The sequence below is a fragment of the Adiantum capillus-veneris genome, chromosome 25 (assembly GCF_014529385.1).
Source record: "Adiantum capillus-veneris isolate H3 chromosome 25, ASM1452938v2, whole genome shotgun sequence".
In the NCBI taxonomy this organism is placed as follows: domain Eukaryota; kingdom Viridiplantae; phylum Streptophyta; class Polypodiopsida; order Polypodiales; family Pteridaceae; genus Adiantum; species Adiantum capillus-veneris.
In genome coordinates, this window is record NC_140955.1 from 130,384,381 (window position 1) to 130,397,211 (window position 12,831).

The window sequence follows — 12,831 nt, forward strand, 5'->3', positions numbered from 1 at the left end:
TACATCATGGTTTGCATGGCATCAAAGCTCTTTGTGTGCACAAGGTATGTGACCTAGCTTCCGATGGAAGCAATTAAGTGAAGTGTATTTGTTATGGACTCCTTGCACAATGTTGTTTTCTCCTTGCGCCTTGGAATCTGAAAAGAAGAAAAAGTTAGATTCAGTCATAGTGTATTAAAGACAATCAAAATTTATCGATTTAGTAAGCACCTTTCTATTGTTGAGACTGAATGCATACAATTCCAGCAAAAGTGAAAGTTCTTCACATGTAAGATCTATCCTGAGCTGTGCCAGAGTTGTGCTTGACATTGTTTCCATCACAGTAAGTAGGCTGTCTCGAAAGTAGAGCTCCATTGATAAAGGTTTGTTCTCGAGGCTGTTCTCTGTATCTTGGTCGAGTGGAATAAGCTGCCCACTAAGAAGATGATATCTAATATAGTAAAACGATACTAAGAAATTTTGAGAGCTTATAATGAACTTGCAAATTACGGACTTCTTTTACAAAATACAGATTTTGTTCTGTGATTGTTTCCTATCCCATTTATCATCTAAAAAGTCCAAACAACTCTCAGATTTGCAAATGAACATTGTTGCGGTAGTTCTTATTTGCTCATCGAAGAAAAAATTTGCAAACACTTCAAGAGGCATAAATAGTGCGAGCCGAACTATTTTTGTGGCAATTGAATACTTGAGGGACTTTTGTATATCCTGAAACAACTTATTCCTGAAGCTTTCACTAGTTTGCGAAGTAGGCAGGGACCAATCCTTGCTGTCAAAGGATGGAAGTGACAAAGGAGCTACATGACCCCAACCAATGGAAGTTCTCGGTTCCACATATAATATATCATAAAAGAAAATTCCATTATTTGCAAGTTCCTTGTGTTGTCTTCCTCGATACATTGGCTCAGCAATAAATGCATGGAAAGCATCAAAAATCCCAACTATACTCTCAACTGGTTTCCAATCTGTCCTATTTGATGGATAAATATCTGAAACATACCAAAGATGATATCCACCACTTAATATTCGAATATAATCATGTACTAAGCGAGATGCTGAAATAACTTACAGTTGGGTCGATGCCTTGGAAAACTTGGAGGAGATGTTTGCAACCTTAAGTCTGCATGCAGGAAAGCATGTTGTATGAGGACCTCTTTCACCCGCTTGCTTTGTGCACACACTTTAAACTTTTTAACTTGATCCTTGAAAGCCTCCACGAAATCATTGCATTGCCTCCTCTTTCTCCTCCTAGTTTGCAGTAGAACCCAACTTTCGATAGTTACACGAGATGGAATTCATGCTTGATCGTCTGTAGTATAATTGTTAGAAATGCTAACAGAGTCAATGGTAGTGCTAGGCCTTCGAGAAGTAGACATGGTTTGCAGTAGAATGAATACACAGAAAGGTTAGAGCAAATATAAAAAAGGGAAGAAGTTTTGAGAGGGAAGTAGAGCTACTCAAAGTCATATTTGGGCAGGAACAAAGTACTAGATAGAGTCTTCAATGAAAGTTCTGAAATTCCTCGGTACATAGTTAGTACGACTTACGGCATTTATGCCTTGAAAGCGTGAAATTATGCAATTTGATGAACCAAAATAAAATTTTCTCTTTTTTTTTAAAAAGAGCTTGACTTCAAAATGTCGATTTTCAACGTAACGTTAGCCTGTTCCTCATTGGTCGAGCGCCACTCTCTCTATAGAACTGAAAGGCCCAAAAGTGAGTCCAACTTTCTCCTAATGGAGATGAAGAAGAAGAAGATGAAAATGGAGCAAGAGTACTCTTCAATTGCACAAATGAGAAAATGAGTGATTTTTAGGTTTACGTGACTTTTATATTAGCTCGTCCATTTACACTTGGGCGCCCATGCTTAGCCAACTAAGCTTTGAAGGTTCCAGTTAGAGTGCGCCTCTCGTCGACGATCACTCTTACCCTTGTCCTATTGGACCGACAAACCCGGTCCCTGACTCTACCAAATAAATAATACGGCTTCTGTCGTAGGTGATAGGGTGTCCGTGAGCCACAAGGGTTAACAACCCCCTCGAGGTTTGTTGTGCACAGAGGGATTGAGACAAGTTGTGTGTGTGGTGAAGGCAGTGAATCAGGTTGTACGAAATGGTTGGTCGTGTTTGTGATGTCGCAACGTGTACGTGCGTATATAGTTGTGTGCAAATGGCGGTTTGCCTATGAGATTGTCGCGTTTTGAAAGTGAACTCTGGTGGATTAGGGTGCATTGAATATCATGGGCTATAGAGAGGCATGTTGTGTGTGTACCAGTGGTGTTTCCCTTTTTCCCTTTCCAATGCGCATAAAGCACATGGAAGTTTAGAGCTACTCATAACCACGGAACCAATACATCAAGAGCTCTCACATCTTGTCTAGCACAAAGACATCTCAAGGAACCCTTCAAGTAAAGATTCCATGCCTTAACCAATCCAAAGACCTCTACGATGACCAAAAAACAAAAAAAATTAAATTCAATGCTCTCATAGAGCCAATCACATTAGCAAAGTGTGGGTCCATGAAATTATGATCATAGAAGAACAAGGCTATGTTGATGGAATTTCACAACTATGGATTCCCAAGGTAGAGAAGCATTGATAATCTACACCAACCAATGAGCCCGCTTATAGATGATCTTCCAAATCTAAGTATCGTTTTTAGCTAAAGCTTAAGGACATTAAATTAAATAAGAAAAGGAAAGCTCGAAGTTACCTCCTCCTATTAGTTAAGTGTACATTATCAATGCTGCTCTACCTTGGAAGTCCATAGTTCTGAGAAGCTTTCTTTCTAATAACCTTATGGACCCCTTAATTAGAAGGGATTTTGAAGAGAACGACAGTGTGCGGGCTTGAAAGAGATTGTGTTAGTTTCGAGGTCATAGAGAACATGATAGTTTTGTTGTTGAACATTGCCGAGGATGGCGAGGTCATCGGGAGACTCCATGAAAGCCAAGCAGAAGACCCCCTCGATAGAGATAATGTAGTTGGCGATGGGCAGGTGCATGGAGGCTCCGCCATAAAAGTGGAAGGATAGCGAGGGCACAGCAACAGGATAGGATTGGTAGCAAAGGCTGAGGTTGCGGGGATGCGCTGAGGCGAGGGGGGCGGAAAGCGCGTTGCTGAAAGCGCTGTAGAGCGCACTGAAAGCAGGGGTGGGCAAGTGGGTAAACGTTGTTCCGGAATCGAAAACGATGCCAGCTGTCGCATAATGACTCGCGCTCAAGCCAGTCAGATTCAGCCCAAGTGATGAGCTTGTGACATCGAGTTGCCTGTCGCCCACGCTGATGGCTTGAATTTCCACCACGTAGGCGTAATCGATGGCGTCGATGAATTGGATTGACTGAGTGCCAGCGGCCGCTGACCATCCCAGCCTGCGGGCTGCCGCGCCAAGGACCAGCGGGGTGCGCGACCTTGTATCGTGGATGCTGCCCAGGCAGTAAGCGAATGAGGTGACATTCAACTGCGAGGGCAGAGAGAGAGGGCCCCGCCCCAAACCCACAATGCCGCCTGCGCCCACAAAGTTGTAAGGCGCCTTGCTGGAGTGACTACACCCGAAGGCGAACTGAGGGATAGAGACAAGCTGCTTGTGCAGGGGATGAGAGAGACAGAAGAGAGAAAGCGTATCGTAGGACAAAACGCCTCGGGTGTATGCCAAGGGGGCAATGTAAACAATGTCGTAAGTGCAGCTGCCGTTGTCGGAGCTACACGAGCCAGGGTAGGACACGCAGGCGGGGTCAGAGCAGCTGGCTGTGGAATAGGAGCAAGACTGCGAGGGGTCGAATATGACTATAATCTCTGAGTTGTTGCAGTGCGTCGTCAGCTTATGCTGATGCGACCTCAGCTTCTTATTGTCATATTGCAGGGCGCACTGGTAGGGCGTGGGAAGAGGGGATTGGGGATAGCAGAGTTGGCAGGGGAGGCACTGACGCCACAGCAGGGTGCTGCCGGTGTCCAAAATGGCTGTGAAGGGAGAGGGAGGGGTGCCCAGTGCAAGAGTGGCCAGAAACTGGCCATCGCCAGCCACCACGTAGGCAAGGTAGCTGCGGTCTTCGCTTGCCGGGTGCTCGGTCTCGCCAGCCAAGTTACTGGCCGAGGCTGACCTGGCAATGGTGACTACTGCTAGCCAAAACAAGCGGGTTAACATGTTGAGCTTGGCTCTCTCTCTCTCTCTCTCTCGTATGCTCCTATATACTGAACACGGAGCATTATATTATGAAGCACGTCCCCTTGCACGCAGCAGTTCTCACGCACATTATTTGCGGCTGATAGTTTCTAGGCAACAGAACAAGGAAGGAGAGAGAAGGAAGGACGGGCGGGGGGGGGGGAGAGAGAGAGAGAGAGAGCGTTATGCAGACACGCACAAACATGCAAACTCTTATACGGCTACGCTTTCAATTTCGTAGCGCAGACGCTACCAATACCCAGTCTTTACAAAGCCCAGTAGAATTTCTCCTTGTCCAAATAGCGTCTTGTCAATCCAGTCCAGTATGAATAAAGCGACCTTTCTAAGGCAACCGATTAAAAATGAGAGCAGTGGAGCACTCAGCACTCTTCAATATTTGTTTATTGCACTACAAGTCCAATATCAAATTTCTCTCCTTCCTAATTCCTAAATTCTAATGCCTGTGTCATCTCCTTCAATTATGACCCCCAATCCTTGAGCGATCTCGTTGCATTTTTATATACTCCTAAAACTAAGCTTTTTGAGGCAATCATAGGATTATCATCATTGCCAAAACCACTTGTTACACTTCCCAATGCATAATATAACACTTCCAATGCATACTATATTATGCAACTGCCAGCAAGTACAAGCATAACCACCATGCTTTTAGGGTAGAGGAGCCAATAAGTGGCCGGCCCCCAATAAGAAGACACGCTACCCCCCAATAAGCACACAAACGTGAACGAGCTGTTCGTCTACGAGAGGTGGCGTGCTGCCTATTGATTCGTCAAATCGAGTGTTCAACCTTGGAGCACGTCCGACTCTATTTTGGTGATGTTGCGTCTCTAACCCTTAAGCGTCCTCAATTTGCCTCGAAAATTGTGCTAATCCGTCGTGCAAAGTGTGTGCAGGTCCGCTCGAGGAGTTTCCATTTTCGCAAAAAACCTCTTCTTGTCGGGCATCTTTTGTGCCCCTCAGAGCCCAAATCCATGCATAAACGGATGCACAGTGGCCTCCTCAATCTCATCGTCTCTATATGGGCTCCTCTACCCAAAATTCTAATTGATTATTTGATTGGTGCATTGGAAAGGTATTTACCAGTGTTAGAAACGAACCGGGGTGTAGTGTATTTCAACCGGATGAAATCTTAAAATCCCGGTTAGATTTTAAGCTTGCCTTGAAGAAAACCGGAATATTTTTGGCAAAACCTTCAAATTTTGACCTAAAAATCGGGAGAATTTCAAGTTTGCCCTTATTTTCTTTGATTAGGAAAAAAAGTACTTTTCTAACCGTGTACTATGTACTCTATTCCACGGAAGGCGGGAGGAGCGGGACAAACCGGCCGGTAGGTTTAAAACATCAATGACTAGTAAAAGAAGCAATGTGAAAACCATCTAATTATTTATATTCAAAAAATCTATTCAAACTTTAAAGGTTAGATGACATCTTCAACACTAGCTTGTAATTTCATAAAAGTCCTTTCAAGCCGGTTGGAAAAGTCCATAAGAGTCACTTTCTTCCTGCATCCATGTTGAGAAAAAAATTACAACAATATTGACTTCTTGTGGTGGCACCATTTCGCCCTAATTTTCTAGCTAGAACTTAGAAGCTCAAGAGTCAAAGACCCAAAGTAAAAGTCCTTTTTCAAGGGTATGGAACAAGTTATACTACATAGGATTACAATGGGACTCATTATTTTCTTATATATTTCTTTGATTTACTCGAACCTTATTCGATGACTTTAGTAATTGATGTAAATACATCATCCGTTGATGTAAACTTGATAGCTCAATTTAAAATGCATGTTTATGTGTGATTATATATAAGAACAATAATGACTTACATATATATAGAAAACAAGACATCCAGCTCGATTCTCTACTTACGAGACAAGACAAGAGATAGCCTCGATCAGGGACATACTAGAAGCATTAAACATACATGTTTTGGACATTGAATCTACAACTTCAGAATGTTTAGTATCATACTAGTGACCGATAGCCTAGCTACTCTATCCCACTCTACCACCTATGGCAACGGTTTGTAGACAGGAAGAGCAAGGCAAGGAGAGATGGAAAAAAAAGATGTTTGTGACCTTTGGGTATGCATGTAAGCGATCGCCTGAGCACACTCAAGTAGCATACATCCTCCTCTACAATATCACAGCATGCGCGCACACACACACATTGAAAGAGACAACAAGATTTCCAAATTTAGAAATATTAAGAAAATGGAGAGAGGGAGGGAGGGATTGTTGGGAATCTTGGTCAACCTAATCCATAAACCACACTCCCACCATGACATGATGTCAAATTCCCCTCAATGATGTCCTCACTCTTTGTGTGTGTGTGTGTGTGTGGTCACACACACACACACACACACACACACACACACACACACACACACACAGTGAGGAAACCATTGAGGGGATTTTGGCATCATGTCATGGAGAGAGTGTCACTTGTGTGTGTGTGTGTGTGTGTGTGTGTGTGTGGGGTCACACACACATATACACACACACAAAGAACTAATCTGTCATACATATAGGCTCTACATGTCAATAAGAGGTCTTATGTGAAATCATAAACCCACAAAATCGTCTAGTGTTGGCTATTTCTCCAAGTTTCGCTCCTAACTATAATACTAACAAAACTAATTGTCATAAATCTCATATCTAACCAACCCAAATGATTTTCTCATATTAAACTGATCGTTTAATGTGGGAAAATAAAGAGGAACAAGGGTTAGAATATAGACATGTGCTTATGGATCTATCTCAACACGGGGCCAAGGTTAAAGGGGTCCAAATGACAGATGGTATGGCAAAGAGCAAGGCTAGCTAATGGAGCTTAAAGACCTTAGGGTTAGCTTCATTAAATACCTCCAAAGGTTACTGTTAAAATTCCTTTGACCTTAGGCAAGCTAGGATTGTGCTTGAGGTGGGAACCCAGCCCAAGCTTGAGGTGCTTGTCGTGCTTGCTGACTAAGGTGCTTGAGTTGCTTGAGGTGCTTTAATGACTAAGGTGCTTGAGGGGCTCAAATTGTTTCAAAAGTCAACAAGTATCCCTACTCATGGGGGGGCGAGCCCTCATTGTAGGAGCCTAAGAGAGAACACACACACCCTAACACAAGTCAAGCCTTGCCTAAAGAAGAAACAGGGACACATGTCAAGTTCCTGTTCATGTTGCCCTCATAAGGTGCCTAAAGCCTATTACTTGGTCTCTCAAGGGGTCCAATGATAATTTAGCTAATTTAATTAATTTTATGCAGTTATCAAGTCCTCTCTCTCAAAGGGAAAAGGGGGACACTTGTCCCAAGGCTAGCATGGTTGCTTGATATGCACTCTAGGATTCTAGGGGTCCAATCAGCTTCCAGCATGAGCTACAAGGGGGTTCGACCAAGGAAGCTAGGGAGGTATACTCTCCCCCACACAAACACATACACACACACACACACTCTCATTGTGTGAGGTGAAAAGTACAAGATAGACTTTTTTGAGAAAAAACAACAATTTTTGTGCGAGATTACTTGAAGAAATTTCCAAATATGTCAACTCTTAATGGCCTGGTTCAATCACCGATGTAATTCACCACACAATGGTTGCTTCACGTGTCAATTTACAAGGGAGGCCAAGCCCATGCAAAGCAAAGACAAAAATGATGCAAAGGGGAAAAACAATGCCCAAAATTCTTCCCAAGGTAATTCCAACAACAACAACAATCGGTCCAAGGAGTGTCTAACAGTAGCTCTATTAGTTGTAAGTAGGTAGGTTAGATGTGTGTGTGTGCTCGTGCGCAGTGCGGCCGCGACGACCATATCCCAATTTTTTTTAAAAAAAAAAATAAAGATAGGACCGGGATTGAGAATATTCCCTAGGTCCAAGCCCAAGCACACGCTCAGGCTCAGGCCTCAGTCGCCCTTTAGAATTACTTATTTTAACCTCACGAATAAGTAAAAATTGACCTTTTTGAGAACCATCGAAGCTTCGGGTACACCACGACCCCTTGAGTGATACGCTCGTTTCGAGCTATCACATGCTGTAATCCAAAAACCGATCGTTAAAAAATATTAAAAAACATCAAAAACGAGTGAAAACGAGGTGCAAAACGCCCGAAAAATCAGGTGGTTAACACTAGTTTGGTACCAAAAAGGACACTTTAGTGTCTTTTTTTCGCGTATTTAAATAAAATGGTACATGAAATGTAGAACACATCTCAAGAAGTGCTTTTGCAAACTTATAAAATGTTATTCATAGTACTCATAGAAATTATAATCCTCACTTTTGATCATAATCTCAGTAGTAACTACACTCATAAAAAGAACCTATGCAAATCGACATTCAATGTTTCACTGAAACTCATACTCTAGCCTAATAAAATAATGAATAGAGTGCATGCAATAATCCGTGGTAACTACTTATATATGTATTTGATATTTTTGCAATTGTCATGTGAGAAAAAAATCCTTTGTGACTAGAATTAAATATAGAAAGTCCTATGGGTTAAATATGCAACATTCACAAATTCAATTAACGATCACAAAAAACATTTAGTTCATCTAAATTTACAATGTCTTATGATGCATACATACTAGATCTATGACTCCATTCAGGGATTTCATTAACGTAATCACGATCGAAAGATTACGTAAATAACTCTAGTATTTACACAAAAAATCACGTGATCACGTTAGTTGTTAACGTGACTTTGATGATGATCTGCAAAAACCTATAGAGCCGGTTAGCCCTCCGGGATTTAAAAATTTCCCTACGGGTCCCGTCGGGCATCTGCGTTACCCCGACGGGCCCGTCGGGAAAACTAAAAATCCCGGCGGGCTTAATTATATATAGTAAATAGTGTGCTAACCCCTGTCTTTTAGCTAGGCAAATCCTTGGGGAGTGTATCCGAGTGCCAGGTATTGTCATCTCCTTGTGATTTGACCTAAGGTTGCAGAGTCACAGGTCCTTTTTTGGGCCGGACGTGATTCTTAATTCGGTAACCACTTCTAAAAAATTTTAGTTCATTTATCGACATAAAGGTACGAAACCAAAACAACTGAGAACTTGGGGAATCATGCTCATTCTGAAGAAGCCATTGGTCCAAATGAGGGCTGTAATTGGTTTTGAAAGATGAGCATATGTAAATGTCTAGTCGATAGTCAAGGGTCGGATGTCCTCTACTAGTGTACCGGGCATATAAAGATCCTTGAAGTCTTATATTTGAGCTGATTTACAATATAAGCTATAATCCTTGATTGGGTTAAAATAGCTTTTATATATTGAATTGGTTGCATGGGTGGGCTACAATCCTTCACTGGGTACAAGTAGTCCCCAATTGGGTGAATATATTGAATATTTATTTGCGTTAGTTCATGCATTGGTTTATACAGAGATTGCATTATTTATATGATAGATTATTAGTGCATGAAATGACCAATTATATATTTTATTGCTTTTGTTTGTTTTTGTAGCAAATGAAATTAGATGTGTCTTATTGTTTGCAAATCAAAGTGGACATATAAATAATCATTATAATAATAATTGCATAGAGAGATTCATAGCATTGTTATGGTTCTTACGCCATGTATAGATTACATTGCAATGTGTATGGTTGCTCACAATATAGGTGATCTATATGTGGATTGACTAGCGTGCATTGAAAATATCATATTGTGCATCATGGTTACTTTCATATTGAATGGTTTTTAAATTATAATATATATTGAAAATAAAAAAATTGTTTTTAGTTTGTAACATCTTGTTCTTTTCTCTTCAGTTTTAATTTAAAAGCAATGGAGCAAAATGTGGGCACAAGTGGTACAAAGAAGCCAAAGAATAATAAAGCTCCTGGCAAAGAGTGGGATTATGCTCACAACATATGCGGCCGATATATGGAGTGGCAATGTAAATTTTGTCACACAACAAAATCTGGCGGTGCACCATATATTAGGGATCATTTTCTAGGTAGCGCTAAAAACAATTGTAGAAAATGTGCACATTCTCAGGCACCTGCAGTTGCAAAGCGTTTGAGAGAAGAGCTCGCCAAAAAGGGTGGCAAGAAATGACAGATATATAGCTCTGTGCCTTCGAATCAAGAGTTCCCAGAGCCAAATATTAACTCCGCAGATCCTGTAGTGACGCCAACTAACCTTGGAGAGCAGCCTGCGCAAGGAGAGGAAATTCCAGGCAGTATTCCTTTTAAACGTCACAATGAAGGTGGACTTTGTCAAATGCGTCAAAAATCATTACATCAAAGCTTTCGAGTGCAGTCTCTAGAAGAAGCACAAACAACACTTTCCAAGCAATATTCTTTACTGGAAGTGCTTTGGTCATGGTAGACAGCAATCATTGGAAGGCTGCTTGGAAGAAAACGGTGAGTTTGGTCCAGGATTTTCATCTCCTTCTTATCACACGATAAGAAATGTTTTCTTGGACAAATGTTACATCGAAGTCAAAGAGCGTATTGGCAAAATAATACTTGGGAATATTTCACTTTCAGGGTGTACGATTGTGAGTGATGGCTGGTCAAATGTTCAGAGAAGACCATTGATTAATGTAAAGCTAGTTTGTCCAAGGGGAGAAACGTTTATAAAGCCGATTGATAGTTCTGGTGTAATTAAAAGTGGCAAATACATTTTTGAGATCTTGATTGATGTAATTAAAAAAATTGGTGCTGAACATGTCGTTCAGGTTGTGATGGACAATGCAAAGAATTGTAAAAACGCCAATAAATTAATAAAGAAGTGCTTTCCACACATTTTTGCCAATGATTGTAATACGCACAGCTTGAACTTGGTGCTGAAAGATTGGTACACTAGCGAAGAAACCACATGGTTTGCCAAAATAATTGATACAGCACGTCAGGTTGTGAAATTTATCTTGAAACGACAGAGAGTGCTCGATTTGTATAGGATGTGCATGTCAGTGATGCTGAAACTTCCTGCTGAAACTCGGTTCTGCACACACTTTTATACCTTGGAATCACTTCTCCGTAATAATGTGCTGTGATTGACACATTCAGTTGCGCGTCCTTTGATGAATGGCAGCTTGAGCAGAAATAAACAGTGAAGGATAAAATTACATGTCTACGTGGCAATGTAAACAAGGTTGCTTGGTGGAGGAGTGTAATGGATGTATACCATGTAATGATGCCCGTTATGTTCGCGATCCGTAATCTTGATCAAAGGGCGCCAAACCTGGGCAAAGTGTGGATGACATGGTGGTCAGTCCAACAAAGTCTTGAAAATCCTGAAGAGCTGAAAGAGTCTGTAGTAGATAAGGAGTGGCGATTACCATTCTCTGGCAAACAGCGGAAAATTTTGGCTAACTATTTTCATGCAAGGTGGAAGAGCGCTCATAGTCCACTCCATAGCGTGGCTTACATGCTCGATCCAGAGTATTGGAATTTAGATCTGATGTCCAATACAGAGGTGGTAGGCGATTTCTATCACGTGGTCAACACGTTCTACTCCAACGTTCAGGACCGAATTGATTGCATCAAAGAAATGAGTGCATTTAGATTAAAAGAAGGTCCTTTTGCGAATGATTTTGTATAGGTAATGGAAAAATAGCAACCTGCATGGAAGTGGTGGATGATGAATGGTGGAGAGCATTACTCTACCTTACGTCCTCTTGCAATGAAAGTACTCGCAAAATGTGCAGCAAATTCAAGTTCAGAGAGAAACTGGAGTATGTACAAGTATGTTCACAACACTATTCGCAACAGACTATTAGCAGACAGAGCAGAGAAATTAGTGTATATGTATTGCAACAAAAAGATACTGAATCACATTGAAAGTGATGGCTACGAGGAGGAAATGCCAACCTAGTTGTATGATTGTCAAAACAAAAATGAAGAAGATTTCAATGTTGGTGTATCTCAATGCACTGCAGACGAAATAGAAGAGACTTTGATAATAGATGTGGAGGTTGAATTACAAGGAGAACCACAACACTCAGCCTTAGAACCAGATAACAACTCAACTGATTCAATATAGCTTAAGGGTAGAATGAGAAAATGTCAAAAACCATTGTAAAAGACCTTGTATTCAAATGTGTTTTGAGTAATTACAATGCTTCATATTCTCGATAGTACATAGTTTGTCGCGATATTACATAGTTTGTGGATCTCAATTGTGTTGCCCTGAAGCAGCATCTTGCTCATCAAACAGATTTCTAATTGTGCTAGGGGTATCTGGGCGTGCTTGCTTGAATTTATATTCGTTTGCCATGCCAAACATAATATACATTCCTTGTGGAATATCTTGTGAACACATTGCGCATTGACTATTGTTTTGCATCAAATGAATAAGACAAACTAAATGATAATAGTGACCACATGTCAATGTATAGTACGCACTCCATCCATCAAAATTCTTGTAGCAAACTAGACATTGGGAAGATGAGGATGCATCTGAAGTAGACAAGGGGACCAACTCCGGATGCAAGACAAGGTGGTTGAGGTGTGTACCTTGTACAGGTGTTGCATTCACTTGCTGTGTTAGGGTTTGAACGTCCTGACTTAAGTGGTGAATGCTTTTCTCCATCCGGACTTATGAGGGTTGTAGTGTCTGGGTGGCTATAGAAAGACGTGTTATTTCTGCATCTTTCTCTGTCAATTGAGTCGTGTAAATATCCTTCTCTTTCTTTAACTGTAGGTCGGCGCCTTC

At 41.3% G+C, this 12,831-nt stretch overlaps 2 protein-coding genes across 2 annotated transcripts in view; both read right to left on the bottom strand.

The window, feature by feature from the left end:
- LOC147425654 (uncharacterized) overlaps positions 1–12,831 on the bottom strand; it is a 237,668-nt gene that overhangs the window by 58,726 nt on the left and 166,111 nt on the right. The window lies entirely within an intron of this gene.
- Positions 239–4,300, bottom strand: LOC147425657 (aspartic proteinase nepenthesin-1-like). The gene has a single exon (XM_086500123.1). It carries the CDS (start codon positions 4,141–4,143, stop codon positions 2,812–2,814), a length of 1,332 nt encoding a protein of 443 aa, XP_086356249.1. The 5' UTR covers positions 4,144–4,300; the 3' UTR covers positions 239–2,811.

Bases quoted from the DNA above. Each gene is read 5' to 3' on its own strand.
- LOC147425657 (XM_086500123.1), bottom strand. From the start codon at position 4,143: ATGTTAACCCGCTTGTTTTGGCTAGCAGTAGTCACCATTGCCAGGTCA.